Raw genomic sequence first — 21,354 nt, forward strand, 5'->3', positions numbered from 1 at the left:
TTTTGTGTACCTCCTCGTCGTACTTTTTCTTGCGCTTTAGTCGCTTGGGCCAACAACGCTGGCATGAATAGAAAAGTGGAAAGAAGATTAATTTCGGGCACAGATAGAAGGATTCGAAAAGAAAACTTGCTTACCAGTTGTACTTTTTTCGATGTGGTGGGACTCATTGGGATGATTTGGACTTTATTGTCCATTGATCCTCCAGGAGTGCTCAAAACAGGTGAGCTTTCGTTGTTTTCCACGTCTTGGAGTTGCGCAGACTTGCGGAAAATTGCCTCAAAAGCGATCCGAATTCTACTTTCCGCTCCGGTCACAGTGGTGTAGGGGGTAGATCCGGGACTTGTGGACATGAAGGGACTGAACCCTTTCAATGTAAAAGAGTTGGTCTTCTTCAAAATGGACTTCTTGGGTTGGGTGCCAAAAACTGGGTTGAATGTAGGTTTGTCCACGTTGAGTTGATTTTCAGACATTTGTTTGACACCAAGAACGTCAGGTGCCGGAACCACTTGAAACCTAGACGGTCTTCTTTTCCTTTCTTCTGCTCGTTTTTCCGCTTCTTCCCTCGCCCTTTCCTCTGCCTCCCGTTGTCTGATCGCCGCCACCTGAAGCCTCCTCTCTCTCCCTATGTGTCTCTCAATCAACTGGATCAGCTGCAGCCGCGGTATTGACCCCAAAAGCACCATATTCTCGTGGTTGTCCACCAAAGGGAAACTCTGCAGCCTGCGGTTATCCTTCAGGAGCGTCTTCAGCTGCTCGTACGTCATGTTGTTGAAGATGTACTTGACGTCGCGCACCATGAAGTCCTCCACGTAGACGTTGTACATGCCGCTGCTGCTTGGCAGCAGGTCGGGCAGGTACGGGAGCTTCTTGATCAGGATGATGGAGTCGTAGATGCTGGGCGCCAGCAAGCTGGCGATGGCGTTGGAGATGAGGACGGCGATCATGATGGGGATGATGTGGGTGATTTGGCCGGTCATCTCGAACACTATCACAGACACGGAGATGGTGTGGGTGACGGAGCCGCTGAAGGCGGCCGCGCCCACGGTGGCGTAGCCGCCGGGGATGATGGCGGCGATCTGGCCGCCGTAGCGCATGCCGCTGGGGAACCACACGTGCATGAGCTCGCCGACGAGGCGGCCGAAGCCGGCGCCGATCTTGAAGACGGGGGTGAAGCTGCCGCTGGGGACGGGCACGGTGGAGCAGATGATGCTGAAGATGAACTGGAAAAAGCGAGATTTTCATTGCTTCTTCATTGTGCATAGAGGCACAAAAACTTAAAGTATTGTTAGTATCTTTTTTTAAAGAATCGATAAGAAGTTGAAATATTCTTAGGGGGCTTTTGTGTTTTATTTTTGACAAATATATTTTGAAAAAGCCCCAGCAACCCCTGATGTTCTGTTTTCGAAAGAGTTTGAAACAGACTTGGAACCCCCAACTTTTTTTAAGTATCTAGAAGGACCTTTAGGGGTTTTATTTTCAAAAACCTCTGGTGACTTCTGGGAACCACTGGTGTTTTATTTTTGAAAGAAGTTAGAAAAACTTTAAGGAACCCTGGTGTTCTGTTTTAGAAAGGAGAACTCTTGGGTGTATTATTTTGAACGAATTAGTAAAAATCTTCGGAACCTCTGGTGTTTTATCTTTGACAGGAACCCTAGTGTTCTGTTTTAAAAAGAATTTGAAACAGACTTGAACACCTGTGTATGTTTTTTTTTTAATATATCCACAAGAAACTTGGGGGTTTTATTTTTGAAAAAATTTGAAAAAGCATCGGAATTCTGGTGTTCTGTATTTGAAAGAGTTTGAAACAGACTTGAGCCCCGTAGTGACTTTTTTTAAGTATCTACAAGAACCTTGAGAGTTTCATTTTTGAAGATTTGAAAAAGCTTCGGGTGTTCTGTTTTTGAAAGAGTTTGAACCAGATTGGAGGCCCCAACTTTATTTAAGCATCTAGAAAAACCCTCGGGTGTTCTTTTTTGAAAGATTTTGTAAAACCTCCGGAACCTCAAGTGTTTTATTTTTGGAAACAGTTGAAAAACCCTCGTCTCTAAAAAGAGTTTAAAATAGACTTGAACCCTTGTAGTGTTTTTTTTTTAATCCACAAGAACCTTGGGGGTTTTACTTTTGAAATATATGAAAAAGCCTCCGAACCTCTGGTGTTCTGTTTTTGAAAGAATTTCAAACAATCTGGGGTCCCCAACTTTTTTTAAATATCTAAAAGAACTGTAGAGGGTTTTATTTTTAAAAACCTCTGGTGGCCTTTGGGAATCATTAGTGTTTTATTTTTCAAAGAAGTTGAAAAACCTCACGGAGTCCTGGTGTTCTGTTTTAGGAAGAAAAACCGTTGGGTGTTTTATTTTGAAGGAATTAGTAAAAACCTCCGGAACCTCTGGTGTTTTATTTTTGACAGGAACCCTGGGGTTCTGTTTTAAAGAGTTTGAAACTTGAACTTGAACCTCTGTGTGTCTTTTTTAAATATCTACAAGAAACTTGGGTGTTTTTTCTTTGAAAAAAATTGAAAAAGCGTCGGAAACTCTGGTGTTCAGTGAAAGAGTTTAAAACAGACTTGAGACCCCGTAGTGTCTTTTTTAAAAATCTATAAGAACCTTGAGAGTTTTATTTTTGAAGATTTGGAAAAGCTTTGGGGACCGTCCCTGTTCTGTTTTTGCAAAAGTTTGAACCAGATTTGGGGCCTCCAACTTTTTTAAGTATCTAGAAAAATCCACGGATGTTTTATTTTGAAAGAATTTGTAAAAACCTCTGGAACCTCAAATGTTTTATTTTTGGAAGAAGTTGAAAATACCTCAAGGAGCTCCGGTGTTCTGTTTTAGAAAGAAGAACCCGTGGGTGTTTTATTCTGAACGAATTAGTAAAAACCTTTGGAACCTCTGGTGTTTTATTTTTGATAGCAACCCTGGTGTTCTATTTTAAAAAGAGTTTGAAACAGGCTTGGACCCTTGTAGTACGAGTATATGTTTTTTTAATATCTACAAGAACCTTGGGGTTTTATTTTTGAAATATATAAAAAAAAAACCTCGGAACATCTGATGTTCTGTTTTTGAAAGAATTTCAAACAATCTGGAGGGCGCCAACTTTTTATAAAGATCTAGAAGAACTCTTGGGGGTTTCATTTTCAAAAACCTCTGGTGACTTCTGGGAACCACTGCTGTTTTATTTTTGAAAGAAATTGAAAAATCTTCAAATAGCCCCGCTGTTCTGTTTTAGAAAGAAGGACCCTTGGGTGTTTTATTTTGAACGAATTAGTAAAAATCTCCGGAATCTCTGGTGTTTCATTTTTGACAGGAACCCTGGTGTTCTGTTTTAAAAAGAGTTTGAAACAGACTTGGACCCCTGTGTGTCTTTTTTTAATATGTACAAGAAACTTGGAGGTTTTATTTTTGAAAAAATTTGAAAAAGGCTCGGAACTTCTGGTATTCTGTTTTTGAAAGAATTTCAAACAATCTGCAGGGCGCCAACTTTTTATAAAGATGTAAAAGAACTCTTGGGGGTTTCATTTTCCAAACCTCTGGTGAGTTCTGGGAACCAATGGTGTTTTATTTTTGAAAGAAGTTGAAAAAACCTCAAATAGCTCTGGTGTTCTGTTAGAAGGAAGGAACCTTGGGTGTTTTATTTTGAACGAATTTGTAAAAATCTCCGGAACCTCTGGTGTTTCATTTTTGACAGGAACCTTGGTGTTCTGTTTTAAAAAGAGTTTGAACCCCTGTGTGTCTTTTTTTTAATATCTACAAGAAACTTGGGGGTTTTATTTTTGAAAAAATTTGAAAAAGCCTCGGAACCTCTGGTATTCTGTATTTGAAAGAGTTTGAAACAGACTTGAGCATCGTAGTGTATTTTTTAAGTATCTACAAAAACCTTGATAGCTTTATTTTTGAAGATTTGAAAAAAGTTCGGGAACCACCGGTGTTCTGTTTTTGAAAGAGTTTGAACCAGATTTGGGGCCTCCAAGTTTTTTTAAGTATTTAGAAAATCTTTAGGTGTTTTATTTTGAAAGAATTTGTAAAAACCTCCGGAACCTCAAGTGTTTTATTTTTGGAAAAAGTTGAAAAACCCTCGAGGTTTTTTTATTTCTGACAGGGACCCTAGTGTTCTGTTTTAAAAAGAGTTTGAAACAGACTGGAACCCTTGTGTGTCTTTTTTTTAAATAACTACAGGAAACTTGAGGGTTTTACTTTTGAAAAAGCCTCGGAACCTCTGGTGTTCTCTTTTTGAAAGAGTTGGGGCACCCAACTTTCTTTAAATATCTAGGAGAACCCGTGGGGGTTTTAGTTTGAAAGAATTTGTAAAAAACGCAGGAATCTCTCGTGTTTTATTTTTGAGAGAAGTTGAACAAACCTCTGGGAGGCGTGGTGTTCTGTTTTTAGCAAGTGTTTGAGACAGACTTGAGCTTCAGTTGTGTCTCTTTTTAAGTACTTATCTACAAGAGCCTTGAGGTTTTAATTTTGAAAGCAGTTGTTGAAATCTTGAGAACCCCTGGTGTTTTATTTTTGATCGTTTTTGAAAGAGTTTGACACAAACTTTGGGATTCCAAGTGTTTTTTTTCAGCAACCATGGGGTTCTATTTTTAAATGAATTTGAGAAATTTTGAGAAGGACTTTTGGTGTTTTTTTTTTCTGAAAAGGGAACTGTCCTGGAGGGCATAGTGTTTTTTATTTAAGAATAAATAACAATTTAGTTTTTTGTTTTGTTTTTGAAAGTATTTGAAAAAACCTCGACCCCTAATGTTTTTTTTTCAAGAACCTTGGGTATTTTTATTTTTCAATGTATTTGAACAAACTTTTAAGGCTCTTGGTGTTTTCTTTTTGAAAGCGTCTGGAACAGTCTTAGAGCGCCTAGAGTTTTTCTCATAAATGAATAAGAATTTAGGGTATTGTGTTTAATTTTGAAATTATTTTGATTAAAAAAAAAACCTTAGGAACCTTGGTGTTTTATTTTTTAAACAAGTTAAAAAAACATCGGGTAGGCTTGGTGTTTTTTTTAATAATAATAATACTTATTATATATACTTTAAGAATGTACACAGACATTAAGTAAGGTGTTTTTTTTAAGAGTTTTAAACAGACTTGAGCCCCGGGAGTGTATTTTTAGGTATCTACAAGAACCTTGAAGTTTCAATTTTGAAAGAATTTGATGAAATTTCGAGAACCCCTAATGTTTTATTTTTGACCGTTTTTGAAAGAGTTAGAAACAAACTTGGGGTCCCCTAGTGTATTCTTTTAGGTATCTGCAAGAAGTTTGGGGACTTTATTTTTTTTTTTTAATTTGGAAAACCTCGGGGCTCGGGTGTTCTGTTTTTGAAAAAGTTTGAAACAGACTTGGAGACTTCTAGTGCTTTTTTTCAGCAACCACGGGGTTTAAATGAATTTGAGAAAACTTGAGACGAACTTTTGTCCTTTCTTTCTGAAAAGGTTTGAAACTGTGCTGGAGGGCCTAGTTTTTTTTATTTTAACAATAAATAACAATTTAATTTTTTGTTTTGTTTTTGGTAGACACTTGGAAAAATCTCGACCCCTAGTGTTTTTTTTTTTTCAAGAATTTGATTCATTTTTTACTGTTTTTGAGAGCTTGGGGGCCTTATTTTGAAAGAATTTGAAAGAACCTCAGGAACCCCTGTTGGCGAGGTCCTGGCGTTTTATTTTAGAAAGGGTTTGAAATAGACTTGGCGCCCCCTAGTGTCCTTTTTTTAATCTACAAGAACCTTGGGGCTTTTACTTTTGAGAAAATTTGAAAAAACTTCATGTTTTGGTTTTGAAAAGGCTTGAACTAATTTTGGAGGCCTCCAGCATCTTTTTTAAGGAATGTTGGTGCCCTTTATGTGTTGTGTTTGAAAGGGTTTGAACCAATTTGAAAGGGGGGAGGATAGGAAATGAGGTGCCTTATTTTAAAAAATGGGAAAGAAAAAATCGGCGCCCTATCGAAACTTTTTTTTTAAGAATATGAAAGAAATTTGGGAGCCTCGAATATATTCTTTTAAAAATGTAAAACGATTTGGGTAGCTCCTGGTGTTATATTTTTGAAAGAGTTTGAAGGAATTTTGGGTATCCTAATCCGTTTGAAAAAATTTTGCTTTTTTTTTAAAGAATGTGAAAAAGTCCGTGGGATTCCTGGTTATGAGAGAATCTTGGGTGCTCCTAGCGTTTTTATTTATTTATAAAAATTCTCGGCATCTCTTTGAAAAAGCTTGAAAGTCTCTTGGGGGCTTTTGGTCCATTTTTATATAAACTTACTGGAGCTGTCATAAAAAATATAATAGTTGATTTAAAATAACATTTTAATCCGACGTTTCTTGCCAGTTTTATCGCAATAAATCGTGAATACTCAATTAACTTTTTTTCACCATTTGTATATTTAAATACGCACACGCGTGTTTATAAGCTAATTAGACTATAAATCTACAACGAAACGCATTTAGTACCAATTTGTATTCGACACATTTATAACTGCAGTAAATTAATACAATCCACCTATTTTTACTTTTACAAACTGCAGTCGTTAAAAATGACGTACAAGCGCCAACTGTCCGTCCTCAATCTATTCCCATCTATCCCCCGCACAAAGAAACAAAAATACCGCCATCCTTACCATTTAATCTCACAAAAAATCTAATAGCACCTGAACCTAAACACCGCCCATAAATAATATTTATTTATAACTTGTTTACGCAAAATGCGGTTAACCACGACGTAAGGGCAGCCTGAAATATCACGCTTCAATGAAAATTAGAAAAAATCGCCGGATCTTATTAACAACAATCGTTTGACGCATTTACAAACATGCCATGTCTTCAGCTTATTGAAACCAACACAAACAATATTCAAGTTCATATTTTGCAGACGTAAACGAGCCGGTGCAATTAAATCATCGCAGTCTTGGTGATTTACAACCGGCGATTAAAATCTCGTTATGTTGGATAACGCATGATCAATCTTTTGCTAGGATCAGCGTTATCGTGGGGAATAAAGCGAAAATGTAATCTTGAAAAAATTAGCCGGACCCCCTGGTTGTTATTTTTATCTTTTTATTGAGTGTGATTTAGGAAAATTTTAATTATTAAGGGATTTCGGTGCATTATCGTATTATGGTGCATTATGAGATCAGACATGATTTTGGGCTTATGTATTTTTTATGATTACATAAGCCTGAGGTTTTTTCAAGTTGGTTCGATGTGTATGGCAGCGAGCTCGTTTTTGTCGAATGACGTCATATAATGTGAATATTCACCGTGTAAGCGACGTAGCAGATCAAGCTGACGAAGACCCCCGAGTGCGGCGTCTGCCAGTGCTTCACCATGCTGTGCTGGTCGGCCGTCAAATTCTCGTGCGTCCACGTGAAGTTGCTAAAGAAGTTCATGACCTGCTGATGCGTGGTCAAGTCCCCCGCGAAGTACATCCCGGTGCCCAGCGGGAACGACACCGTCGACACCAGCAGACTCACGATGGCCGGATATAGGAACCGACTAGAAAAACGCCCAAACTATTTCCATCGTTTGCCAACTGGTGGCCAACAAAACGACAAAACACTCACTTTTTCTGCAAGAAACGGTTGATGGTCTTGCTATTACGCATGAACATTACGTACTGTCGGTGCACCCACACGTAGAAGGCGCCCCCCAGCCCGCAGATGGCCCCCATGAGCGCGTACACGAACAGCTCCTGCGGGTCGAACGGGAACTCCATCTGGAAGTTGGTCTTGAAGAGGGCTGTGACGGTGTCGGCGCCGTCGAACCACACCTGACGAACAGGAAGTTTCTAATTGTTTCAAGAATTGTGGGGACTTACCGCCAACAGCCGGAAGATGGTGGCGCCGCAGACGGCGGCGAAGAACCCGCGCCAGTAGTTGCGCACGGCGAAGTACACGGTGGTGACCTCGATGCTGAAGAGGACGCCGCCCACGGGCGCCGCGAAGCAGCTGCCCACCCCCACGGCGCAGGCGGCGGCGAGCATCTCGGTGGTGCGGCTCTCGTTCTCGTAGATGCCCTGAAAGCCGGTGACGAGCTTACTGAGCAGGGTGGCGGAGATGCTGGCGATGTGGACGAAGGGGCCTTCTTTACCGAGGGGCATGCCGCTGCCGAGGGTGGCCGTGAGGCCCACCACCTTGGCCACGAGGGTGCGGAAAGTCAGATATTCCTTGAGGGCGACCCCGCGGAGAATAGTTTTCATTTCGGGGATGCCCGAACCTGAAAGTGGCGCAGTCAGTAGCATAGCAAAAACTAAAAATTATTACAACAAAGAATAACCGCTTTAGCATTTTCAGCACTCAATTATAGAAGACTCCTATGAGTTAAAACAAAACCAGGTGTGGCCAGACAAGGTATTTTTGAAATACACGTACAAATAAAAATATTAGCACAATTCGTCATAGGAGCCGCCACACCATCTGGAGCACCACAAAGTACGTTTTAATGTGTCAATGGAATTAAAGATGTCGTCATCAATAATAGATTTGATACTACGAATGTTTATATTTAAGCCGAAGTTAATTGAGTGTGATGAAAAATTACTATTAATAAAACGTTGTGCAAAATTACCAACAAAATCATCGACAATTTCTTGTCTGAAGAATTTCAGAAGTTTCTCTATAATAACAACTCTCGCAAAAATCACTGTCGTTTGTACTATTGAACCCTCGCACAATTAAATAACAGCAATAAAAGACAAACACCAAAACAAACAAACCAGAATAAACAACAATTATATTAAACAATCACGCTATGATTATAGTGTGCAGTAACTGCGTCAATTGCTCACCTATCGACTGTGGAGCCACCAGATGTGCAAATCCGGCACTAAACAGCGTGAGACACACAGGCAAAGAAATCCAGGCCGCATATTGGGCAAACGGTTGTCCATGCAAGTCGTTGAACAACCAAATCCTCGCCCAATTGCACAGCGAAATCCCTCTGTCCATAATGAAGCTAAGGATGGCCATGATGACACCCAGCAGGGCCAAAAATACCCAGTCTTCGCCCAGACGGGCGAATGTGTGCTTCCATAGGAACGACACAGCTTTGGCCAGCTTACCTGCAAGAAGAGTCATAGCAAAAGGAAGAAAATTAGAGAGAGGTGGATGTACCTTGGTATCCTCTCAGCTCCTTCTTGCGAGCTTTTTCTTCCTTCAGTCTTCGTTTCTCGGCTTGTCTCAGACCTTCCAATTTGGCGAATTCCCCCAGCTGCCGACTGTATCGGCCATACATCTATTAAAAAAACACGTGTGTTTATACTCAAATCGCTCGGAAAAACGAAGTGTTGGCACTTGTCCAGACGCCTTTAATTTAAGAGTATCGCGGATTAATTGATGGGACACGTGGTACGTGCAGTGACGGCGCGAGGAGGTACTGTCGTGGTTAAGTTGGCTGCAAAATTGTGTGGTTTCGTAGTTCGAGTACCGCTGAATGATCAAATTTTAAAAATGAGATTTTTGAAAATTTCGGTATAGAGTCCCGGCGCTAATGCGAGTTAAGCAAAGATATTCGTAATCGGATTTATATGGGTGACCCACAAGAATTGGATCGCCTGTCCACAAGGATCTGCATATAAATAGTGACAGAAAAAAAAAGTTTAAAAGTTATTCACAATTTTTAAAAGAAAAAAGTGGATAAAGACAGACAAGATACAAAAATAATACGAGTCTGAAGAAAAACGTTACGTAACATAAAAAATAAAAATAAAAACATTAACATTTATAATAATAATTTAGGAATTACTGTAACTGAGTGTATGCAACGATCCATTTTTTGCCGGTTAAACGTGATGACTAGACAGCGGATTTCTGTCGGGCTTGGCAAGGCCAAACTCGGTACGGCTCGTGCGGGATGGGAATTCAGAGCAGTTACTAGCTGCACTTCGTCTATTTTCGAATAAAATAACGGTGCTTCGTTGTACTTTGCTGTTAATTCCCGTTCTCATTTACCTAGCTGTTTTGCGAATTAAGGTTTCGTGAATTGTATTTATGGAATAAGTGAAAATTAAATGCACTGATTATTACCCGCTACTGATTCACAGCGATTCACGCGTCCCCACCTAATAATCGTGACGTAGCCCGACAGAAATCCGCTCTCTAGTGATGACTGATGAGACAATATATTGTAAATAAAATTTCAAGTTAAAGGCGCCTATGAAAAAAAAGTATTTTGGAAACATTAGGTAGAAAATCCTGTGGAAATTTTATGATTTTTTGTTTTGAATTTTCCGTGATTATAAAATGAAATAATAGTTCAGATTAGACTAACTCGTCTTCAGGAATTTCTCATCAATACGATTTCTAACCCTACAGTGTATAAATTTAATTTAATATTCCTCCGATGTAACTTTTTTTTGCTACATTGGTCATATATTTTTTTCAATTCTGGTATATCTTCAGTAGTGTGAGTTTCCGCTAATTTAATTTTTTCTTGGATTTTTGAAACTCCGTTTTTAACTAATCTTTATATAAAATATAGAAAAAGAGCAAGAAAAGGATGAAAATCAATGTTATTATTCACAATTTTTAAGAGAAAAAAAGTGGATAAAGACAAATAAAATAAAAAATATATAACTCTTAAGAAAAACGTTACGTAAGATAAAAAAAATAAAAATTTTGTAAAAGATTTTGGAAAAAATGTGTTTAAAATTCGAAAAATTGTGAAACTTTCATTGTAGCCAATTTTTTATTTCTATGGCAATTTGTTCATTTTAACGTTCGCAGACCCTATTTCTAACACAAATTAAATAAACTGACGAATGAAATCACTACTAGAAAAAAATTTCTGTATCGAGTGTTCAATCCTAAATTTGCTGATTTTTAGTGTTGATCATTTCACTGACTTTTAAAATGGTTTAAATTTAAAAACGAGACCTAATTTAAAACATAATCAAATGAAATTTTTACAGAAAAAAATTGTTTATCAAATGAACTGATATAAAAAAAAGAAATTAAGCTTTGGTTTGACAGTAACATTTATAATAATAATTTTGAAAAATTCCTGTAACCAACCGTGTAAAAACAATACATTTTTCTGTCAGCGAGACCTAATGAATGAGACGATATGTTGTTAATAAAATTTGAAGTTAAAGGCGCTTATGAAAAACAGCTATGTTTTAAACATTAGTTATAGAAAATACTGAGGAAATTTTATGATTTCTGCCTTTGAATTTTGCGTAATTATAAAAAGAAATAAAGTTCAGATTAGACTAAGGGGTTTTCAGGAATTTCTCATCAATACGATTTTTATGCCTACAGTGTATAATTTTAATTTAATATTCCTCTCATTTTACTTTTTGTTTGCTACATTGGTCATACATTTTTTTAAATTCTGGTATATCTTCAGTAGTGTGAGCTTTCGCTAATTTAATTTTTTCTTGGATTTTTGAAACTCCGTTTTTAATTAATCTTTACGTAAAATATAGAAAAATAGCAAGAAAAGGATGACAATCAATGTTATTATTCACAATTTTTACGAGAAAATAAGTGGATAAAGACAGATAAGATACAAAGAATATAACTCTTAAGAAAAATGTTACGTAAGATTAAAAAAACAAAAATTTTGTAATAGATTTTGGGAAAACTGTGTTTAAAATTTGAAAAATTGTGAAACTTTCATTGTAACCAATTTTTTATTTCTTTGGAAATTTGTTTTTTTTAACCTTCGCAGACCCTATTTCTAACACAAAATTAGATAAACTGACGAAAGAAATCGCTAGAAAAAAATTTCTGCACCGAGTGTTCAATCCTAAATTCGCTGATTTTTAGTATTGATCATTTCGCTGACTTTTAAAATGGTTGAAATTTAAAAACGTGACCTAATTTAAAACATAATCAAATGAAATTTTTACAGAAAAAAGTTGTTTATCAAATGAACTGATCTAAAAAAAAGAAAACAAGTTTTGGTTTGACATTAACATTCTTATAATAACAATTTTGAAATTTCTGTAATCGACTGTGTGAAAACAATGCATTTTTCTGTCAGTGACAAGTTTTTTTCTATGTTAGTCATACATGTTTTTAAATTTTCGTACATCTTGAGTTAAAAAGTTTTATTTACAATTTTTAAGAAAAAAAAAATGGAAATCGACAGACAAGATACAAAAGAATACAACACTGAAAATGATTTAAAATTGAAAACAGGAGTTAATTTAAAACATAACATGACAATTTGATGACAGTTTTATAGAAAAAGTAGTTTGTCAAAATAAGCCCTGGTTTGAGATTAACGTTTATAATAATTGTAACAATTTGTTCTTCCAGTGATTGGACTATATATTATTAGCAAAATATCAACTAAAGGTGCCTTTGAAAAACAAAAAAATGTTCAGTTTATTTAGTTTAATATGAAATGAAACCTGAGTTTAGTGATAAGTTGAGTAATATACATAAGAATAGCACCAAAAGTGTCATGACAACAAAAAATAATCATACACTTTACTACTACTACTACTACGTAATCCAGTTGCCAAAAACCTGTAGGTAGACATACACACTATTTGAAGACAGGAAATGGTGGCGCGGGGGCGGTAACGCCCACATCACTTTTCTACCAATTACTCAACTTATCATTACACTCAGCTTTTATCACATACCAAACCTCAACGTCACTTCAGGCAAAAAATGTATGCCAACAAAGCCAAAAAAGACCATATATTTAGAAAGACCTCAACCTCACAATCCACCCAAACCCTCCTCCAACCACCTGCAAGCCCCGCCACTGCCCGCCGCTTACGACTTTTCCTTACAAGAGTGCTGACGTAATCCTCTTCCGCCGGGCACGGATAGAAGGCCTGTTCCTGCCTCTGCTTCTTCGTTTCCACCAATTTGGCGAACTCTTCCCATTCCTTGTCGACGGCCTCGGGGTCGGCTTCGCCGAAGTGCGCCTCGCATATTGACGTCTCATCAATCATCATTAACGCGTTTTCTTCGGCCAAGGCCTCGCGTGCGAAGACGACGCTTTTCGACACGAAATGTCAAAAATCGCGACCTTTTTGCCGTGTTCGGACGACAACTGCTGAGGAAAAGACGGCAGCAATTGTCGATGGGACGACGACGACGCTAGGCGAGACGCACGTCCGGCTCGAAAGACCAAAACGAGAAGAGGAGCGCACGGCGAGGAGTCCGTCGTAGACGGCTCCGGGTAATTTGCCAATTGACTTTGCTGCATTATCCAATTGAGACGGTCGCTGGTCGTGTCATACACACTTTAATTGTGATCAACGGCTCAATGAAGCGTTATTACATAATGCGGGAGGTGAGGGGAGGTGCGCGTGACGTCAACGGCGGATTTTCGGCGCGATTTTGGCCGGAGCGAGGCAGGGGCGACGAAGGGCCGGTGTTGTTCGCGGGATTGAGGAGTGACGTTGGAGTGGCGTGCTTGACGTTCGAGGAAGTGTGGATGTTATCGAATGTCAGGAGTGATTGATTTTGTTGATTATTATTCTATAAAAACTATTTTTTTGCTGTGATTGGTGATAAATATTGTAATTTGACAGTTTGACCTTTGATATGGCGTGTGGAGTGCGGATTTTGGCGGAATTTTCCTATCTTGATAAAATCGATCTTGTTTATTTCTAGGTTTCTGAGCATGTTAAGAATATAATAAAAAGCATATTTTTGCAATGGTAGTTAAATAAATAACGTTTATTGGAACCCAACAAACACGAAGAGCAATTAATTATAATAATTATAATAGGTTTTTATTTCATGATAATGAAACAGCAGAAGTATACATAGTTCGGAATATTTTGGTAGTCATTTTTCGCACAAATTTTACCAGAACTCACACTGTAGAATTACTTCTATATAAGTAATATATTACCTATATTTCTTATCCTGCTTATATAAAATTTTATTTTGTGAAATTTTACTTTTCTGATATAACCTCTATTGAGAACCCGAAAAGGTTTCACATTTTTGAAAAGTCGAAAGTTATCTTTGAAAAATTATAAAATTTTATTTAGCGAAATTTTACTTTTTTGTGATAATCTCTATAGAGTAAAAACAATATAGAAAGTAAGTAAGTTTCCTTGTTTTCTTGTTTGTTAATATTCATTACTTCTAACCTGCCCTGTAAATGGAATTTTCTCCGTTGGGCAATTTAATTAAATAATAATAATAATAATAAAAGGTTTCACATTATAAAAGAAAGACAGTTGGGGTTTCGAAGTTTCACATTGTTTAAAAAAAGACAGTTGTGCCCCCCGAGGTTTCACCATCTTTAAAAAAGACAAAAATTAGGACTCCCGAGAAGGTTACACATTAAAAAAAAAAACAGTTGGGACGCCCAAGAAGGTTTAAATTTCTTCAAAAAAAAGACAGTTGGGAGTCCCCTCGAAGATTTCGCATTTTTAAAAAAACAGTAGGGGCCCCCAAGAAGGTTTCACCATCTTTAAAAAAAGACAGTTGGGATTTCCGTAGATTTCACATTTTCAAAAAAACAGTTAAAAAACCCTGACAAGGTTTCATTTTCTTAAAAAATGACAGTTGTGCCCCCCGAGAAGGTTTCACTTTCTTAAAAAAAAGTCAGTTGGGGTTCCCCTAGAAGACTTCACATTTTCACAAAAACAGTTGGGTACCCCTGACAAGGTTTCATATTCTTAAAAAATGACAGTTGGTGTCCCAAGAAAGTTTCACGTTGTTAAAAAAAAAAGAAAATTGGGCCCCCGCAAGAAGGTTTCGCTTTCTTAAAAAAAAGAAAATTCGGGGCACAGAGAAAGTTCCACTTTCTTCGATAAAAGACAGTTGGGTCCTCCGGGAAGTTTTCACTTTTTAAAAAAAGGTCAGTTGGGGTTCCCCTAGACAATTTCACATTAAAAAGAACAGCTGAGTACCCCTGATAAGGTTTCTTATTTTTAAAAAATGACAGTTGGTGCCCCAACAAGGTTTCACCTTCTGTAAAAATAAGACAGTTGGGAGCCCGAAGAAGGTTTCCCTTTCTTAAAATGGCGAAAATTGGGGCCTCCGAGAAGGTTCAACTTTCTTCAAAAAAACGAGAGTTATGGCCCTCGAGAAGGGTTCACTTTCTTAAAAAAAGTCAGTTGGGGTTCCCCTAGAAGACTTCACATTTTCTCAAAAACAATTGGGTACCCCTGACAAGGTTTCATGTTCTTAAAGAATTACAGTTGGTGCCCCAACAAGGTTTCACCTTCTGTCGAAAAAGACATTTGGGTGCCCCAAGAAACTTTCACTTTATTAAAAAAAAGAAAATTCGGGCCACATAGAAGGTTCCACTTTCTTCGATAAAAGACAGTTGGGTCCTCCGGGAAGTTTTCACTTTTTTAAAAAAAGGTCAGTTGGGGTTCCCCTAGAAGAGTTCACATTAAAAAAAAAACAGTTGGGACCTCTGAGAAGGTTTAATAATCTTAAAAAAAACAGCCGATGCCCCAACAATGTTTTACCTTCTGTCGAAAAAGACAGTTGGGTGCCCCAAGAAGGTTTCACTTTCTTGGATAAAAGACAGTTGGGTCCTCCGGGAAGTTTTCACTTTTTTAAAAAAAGGTCAGTTGGGGTTCCTCTAGAAGATTTCACATTAAAAAAAAACAGTTGGTACCTCTGAGGAAGTTTAATAATCTTAAAAAGAGACAGCCGATACCCCAACAATTTTTACCTTCTGTCGAAAAAGACAGTTGGGTGCCCCAAGAAGGTTTCACTTTGTAAAAAAAAAAGAAAATTGGGCCCCCCCGAGAAGTTTTCACTTTCTTAAAAAAAGAAAATTCGGACCACAGAGAAGGTTCCACTTTCTTCGATAAAAGACAGTTGGGTCCTCGGGGAAGTTTTCACTTTTTTAAAAAAAGGTCAGTTGGGGTTCCCCTAGAAGATTTCACATTAAAAAAACAGTTGGGACCTCTGAGAAGGTTTAATAATCTTAAAAAAAGACAGCTGATGCCCCAACAATGTTTTACCTTGTGTCGAAAAAGACAGTTGGGTGCCCCAAGAAGGTTTCACTTTGTTAAAAAAAAGAAAATTGGGCTCCTCGAGAAGGTTTCACTTTCTTAAAAAAAAAAGAAAATTCGGGCCACAGAGAAGATTCCACTTTCATTGATAAAAGACAGTTGGGTCCTCCGGGAAGTTTTTACTTTTTTAAAAAAAGGTCAGTTGGGGTTCCCCTAGAACATTTCACATTAAAAAAAAAAACAGTTGGGACCTCTGAGAAGGTTTAATAATCTTATAAAAAGACAGCCGATGCCCCAACAATGTTTTACCTTCTGTCGAAAAAGACAGTTGGGTGCCCCAAGAAGGTTTCACTTTGTTAAAAAAAAAAAGAAAATTGGGCTCCCCGAGAAGTTTTCACTTTCTTAAAAAAAAGAAAATTCGGGCCCCTGACAAGGTTCCACATTCCTAAAAAAATTGGTCGAAGGTTATTTCAACATAACTTCCCTCGCCCCTGAACTGCAGCCAAATAAATTCCGCTTCTCTAAAAATTTATCTCTTTTTGCAATTTTTGTTTTCTGATAACCTCTAGAAAGTAAAAACCAGTTCATTTTTTCGAGTTTTGAAGTTTAAATTTAACTTTTCAATTTTTCAATTCGATTTCTAAATTTTGCAATTTTTCGATTTGAGTTTCTCGAGTTTTCAATTTTTTGTTTTCTTTATTTTTCAAGTTTTTCAATTTCTCAATGTTCCGATTTTATAATTTTTTGTTTTTTAAATTTCACTTTTTTCTGTTTCGTCAGTTTTCCAATTTGCTCCGTCCCGGTCTCAATTATGATGAGATTTTCATGCCTAATCAGACCGAGGGCAGGAGCTTAATTGTAACATCAATATTTCTCTAAAAAAATCTACCCTTTTAAAAACACATTTCATATGGTAATTTCTTGTAGAGAAATGAGGAGTTTGCAACTAAACTCCGCCTTTCAGTTCACGATGAATAAAATAATCATCACAAATTAGAAAGGGTGGGTGGGCGGGGTTTATATTTGGTCCATTTTTTCTTAATGTACGAAGTCTTCTTTTGCCAACAAGAAAATGAAACAAGATTAAGTCCCGCCCACCCGCCCTGATCTCAATTGTGATGAATTTTTCATTCGTTGTTAGAGCAAAGGACGGAGCGTAATTGCAAAATAAGTATTTCTCTATTGATTTGAAAGACAGTTAGGGCCCATGAGAAAATTTCCATTCTTAAAAAAACAGTTGGGACCCCCAAGAAGATTTTACGTTAAAAAAAAACATTTGGGGTCTCCGAGGTTTCACCATCTTAAAAAAAATCCAAAATTATTTCGGCAGATATTTCTTCGCCCTTGTGTACATTATGAAATTTGAATTTGCAATTTTCGTTTCGTGGTAACTTCTAGAAATTAAAAACTAGTGGCATAGTTATAAAATATGGATAACGTGAAATATGTATATTTAAAACAGATAATCAAGGAAAAAAAGAAAATGTGGTGTCGTGGGACACCAGGTAGGAACGAAGTTCCTTCGGTTAATGTAGAATCGACACAATTTGCAAAAAAAAAACGTGCTCAATTTTATGTAGGTTTTCTTGATTTTTCTCTTAAATTTTGCTGATTAGTTTTTATTTAAGTACAGGAAAATATTTAGGAAATTCAGTATTTTAGGAAATAATAAATTACGTAAAATAGGTAGAATTATCAAAAAATATATATATATTTAAATGTTTGGAATTGAAGGGAGAATTTGTTTTAATTATTTAAAAAAATAATCAATAAACTTTTTAAATATTGTCACTAGTTTAGAGGATATCTTTGCTTTATATCGTAACTTTCTTGCTTATTTTCATTTTTTTTAGCTTTTTCGCGTTCCCTATACGCTTTTTGATACTCTGCTTTGCCATTGTTACTATATTTATTATTGTTTTGACGATTTGAAATTGTATGAAAATAAACGTGGCTACTCACGAGTAAAATGTATCTATAATGTGCGTATTCGCCACGTGTTTGTCCATGAATTCATGAGTATATACTATGCATTGGCGGGGTGGAGTGGTAATAGAGAGAGAAGGGATGAGAGAACGAAAAGTGTTTAGGACATTTTTTATATTTTGTCGGTGCGGTCTCCACGTGTTGGCGGTGTCTTTGTAAGGCAGCTGCACGTGTGCGGACCTTCAATCTTGTGTGGCGGCACAATAACACGTCGGTAAGCAGAGTATAAATAAGTCGTTTCGTGGTGCAGTGGTCAGCATACCTGCCCGGAGAGCAAGAAAACGTGGGTTCGAATCCCACGAGGCACAACATTTTTTCTCTGCTTACCTACACTTGTAAGGCGGCCATTTTTCCACGGAGTTTTCGTTACGGTTTTAGGATCACATTTATTTCAGTTCGGTCGTGCAGCAAAATTCCTATCTCCTCCAAGCCTGCCGTAAGGAACTTCGTTCCAAAAATGTATATACCTATTGTCAATTTTTCAGTACATGCTTAACTTCGACTGTTTATATTTATACTTCCAAAAAATTCGAGTATTAGCACGTTAAGATTACAAGCACCAGCGGTTAAACTGAAATGAAATTTGATATTGTTTTCTCAACGCTGAAGAGAAGACTAATTAATTAACCACAATCAATTTTTTTCCCAGAAGCACTCATAAATTTGAAGACCATTTATTTGGCAAAATTGTAAGAAGACGGACAAATTTTTATTAACGATTTACTATCCTCCCAACAACTTTAAGATATAATAAACGAATAAATTTTGAATATCTGCACGATATTCTTAATATCTTAATACACATATAAAATTTAACAACACTTGGTGCAGTAGTTTTGGAGATTATATAAAAATTCCGAGCAGACGGCAGGCAGACTGACAGACAGACGAACGGAAACGGGATCCATATTTTTCCGTACCCTAGACGTTAGGAATTAAAAAGCAGATCTAATTTAAAAGTTTGGAAAAATCGGTCATCTGGTTTCACACTAAACATCAGTCATTTAATCTCTACAAAAATGCACGTTTATCTCTACTTTGCCATAAAACAAACCACATGGCTTCATCTTGGGTTTCACTCAAAATTGCGACGATCCATTTAGTGCTAACGCAGCCGCTTAGCCCTCCACTGATCCACATTTAACTAAATTTCCTGCGAAAAAGGTCGGTACCCACTCAATATTTCTTCCATCTAGAACACATCTTGCAGGTTACCATGCAAAACATAAGCTTCCTGGAAGACGAAACTTTCGGCAACCTCGACCCTACGGAATTTTCGCACTACGTCAACGTCCCGGGAGTTTTATACGTCATAGTAGAAATCGCAAAACTCTTGATTTGTGTGGGTTCCGCCGGAGCGTCCGTATTTCTCGTTTACGTGTACTTAAAATTCGAGAAAGTGAGAAGGAAAAGTAGCGTGTTTTTGCTGCACTATGCCATAGGGTGCTTAATCGACATGCTGTTGCTCCCTTTGATGACCTTAATCATCGTCTTTTCGACCGGCAGCTGGAGTTCCTACTGGAGAGTGTTATGCATCCTCGATATGCTATCGAGCTCCACGTACATTTTGGTGTTCGTTTTTGGTACAGCTTTGGGGGTGTTCTGGTTCGTGGAAAACTTCAGGCAACACTGGATTGAAAAATTTCCCCGTTTTCAACTTTATTTTGTGATTGGATGTTACGTGTTTTGTTTTATTAAGTTGGGGGTGGCTGCTTTCGATTGCATGGGTCCAATAGGGGTGCACACTAGCCATCTTTTAATTGCGCTTTATTGTTCGTTTATGGTGGTGTTAATAATAATAAATGTTCTTGTAAGAAGAACACCCTTAAATGAAAATCAACGAAAAACTAAATACGAGTTGGATATCTCGAATTACGTGGTGTTTAGTTACGCGCCTCTTTTGCTCTGTTCTTACGCGTTGTATTATAATTTTTTTAGGTACCATTCGGCGTTTTTTATTTTTGTTGAGTTTTTACTTTTTAGTACGGAGTTTTTGGCTTACAGTTGTCCGATTGTCGTTGTTTATTTGCTAGGACGAAAAAATAAATATTTTAAAGCCTCGTACAATGTCGTGTTTAAAAAGTCCGCAAGGAGCTACGACGAGGAGGATTTGAATGCTGAAGCTGAGTCCAGTGACGGCGAAAATGCGGTACAGAGTAGAGACAACGCGGAATTTTCTGATGAGGTAGTCAATGCTAGTGTAATATAAGTTTGGATTGTATTTCTACAACAAATAAATATTTGTCAATGTCTTTATCCATGCAATCTACATACTTATTATACAATTTAAGTTTTAAATAAAGCAAAATTTGGTTTGTCTGTTGATATCGTGAATATGATTCCAAAAAAAGTTCTCTCATTTCCCTCAACGACTTCAATACTGTCAATTATTTATAAGTACTCTAGATCCGGATGACCACCTCGAAAAACCAGAATTTTTGGTCCAGTTTTCTGATGGTAAAAAGTTTCTTAGGACTCATAAATGCTGCAAGATACCGTGACGAAATTTTAACTCCATTTTTAAATCAACTGGGTGATGATGAGTTAGTTGCTTTCAGCAGGATGGTGTTACTGCTCATACAATCGATATTTTGGCTGACTTTTATGACAATACCATGTTCACGATACTTCTTAAATTGCGTATAATAAATTTGACGACAACCGATCCAGTAGTTTCGGAGATTATCTTCGAAATCTTGGGGTTGCGAAACGTCGAGAAAACATGAAAGTAGTCACTTGCTCCGCGGACTCTATTGCAATATTTAGATAATGCTCGGGAAGTAAAACAAGATATTTTTGAAATAAATGGTGGGAGAACAAATGTAATTAAACTCTAGCCGAAACTAAACATTATGTAAAATAAATAAGGTTCACATTTTTTAATTTTAAAAAACTACAAAATTTTACTGAATTTATCACAGAATTCATTTTGTTTTTAAAAATGTGCATTAGTGCCACGAATTTGAAACAGTTTAAAAGAATCTTTACAGCTCCTGGTGTTTCCTTTTCGAAAAAGTTTAAAAGAATCTTGAGGGCTCCTGGTGTTCGTGTCCGAAAATGATTAAAAGAATTTTAAGAAATCCTGTTTTGTTTTCAAAAAATTTAAAAGAATCTTGATGGCTCCTGGTATTTTGTTCTCGAAAAAGTTGAAAACATTCTTGAGGGATCCTAGTGTTTTGTTTTCAAAAAAGTTTAAAAGAATCTTTAAGACTTCTAGCGTTTGATTTTCAAAAAAGTTTAAAAGAATCTTAAGAGGTCCTGGTGTTTCGTTTTGAAAAAGTTTAGAAAAATCTTTAGGGTTCCTGGTGCTTTGTTTTCGAAAATTTAAAAGAATCTTGAGGGCTCCTGATGTTTTGTTCTAGAACAAGTTTAAAAGAATCTTATGAGCTCATGATGTTTAGTTTTCGAAAAGTTTAAATGAATATTCAGTACTCTGGGTGTTTCATTTTTGAAAAATTTTGAAAGAATCTTTAGGACTTCTAGTGTTCCGTTTTCG

The 21,354-nt window shown here is 37.0% G+C and overlaps 2 protein-coding genes across 4 annotated transcripts in view; one reads left to right on the plus strand and one right to left on the minus strand.

The window, feature by feature from the left end:
- The window catches only part of LOC135140077 (chloride channel protein 2), a 67,030-nt gene that overhangs the window by 583 nt on the left and 45,093 nt on the right, over positions 1-21,354 (minus strand). For 2 of the 3 annotated variants that reach the window (XM_064070478.1, XM_064070479.1), the window contains 6 exons: positions 9,088-9,208; positions 8,763-9,035; positions 7,794-8,191; positions 7,540-7,745; positions 7,237-7,471; positions 135-1,220 (listed from right to left, as the gene is read on the minus strand). In XM_064070478.1, coding sequence (XP_063926548.1) covers positions 135-1,220; positions 7,237-7,471; positions 7,540-7,745; positions 7,794-8,191; positions 8,763-9,035; positions 9,088-9,208 — 2,319 coding nt within the window. Of the gene's footprint in view, positions 1-134; positions 1,221-7,236; positions 7,472-7,539; positions 7,746-7,793; positions 8,192-8,762; positions 9,036-9,087; positions 9,209-12,722; positions 12,974-21,354 lie in introns of those variants that run through there. The other variant, XM_064070476.1, reaches the window with a different exon arrangement.
- Positions 18,952-20,109, plus strand: LOC135140149 (uncharacterized). Its single transcript, XM_064070570.1, has 2 exons — positions 18,952-19,022; positions 19,069-20,109. Exon 2 carries the CDS (start codon positions 19,075-19,077, stop codon positions 20,065-20,067), a length of 993 nt encoding a protein of 330 aa, XP_063926640.1. The 5' UTR covers positions 18,952-19,022; positions 19,069-19,074; the 3' UTR covers positions 20,068-20,109.

This window comes from Zophobas morio, unplaced genomic scaffold (genome assembly GCF_036711695.1).
Source record: "Zophobas morio isolate AGI-343-1 ecotype UQ-CSIRO unplaced genomic scaffold, CSIRO_AGI_Zmor_V1 ptg000038l, whole genome shotgun sequence".
NCBI classification, from domain to species: Eukaryota; Metazoa; Arthropoda; class Insecta; order Coleoptera; family Tenebrionidae; genus Zophobas; species Zophobas morio.

Excerpts from the sequence above, each read along its gene's own strand:
- LOC135140149 (XM_064070570.1), top strand. The coding sequence starts at position 19,075 with ATGCAAAACATAAGCTTCCTGGAAGACGAAACTTTCGGCAACCTCGAC.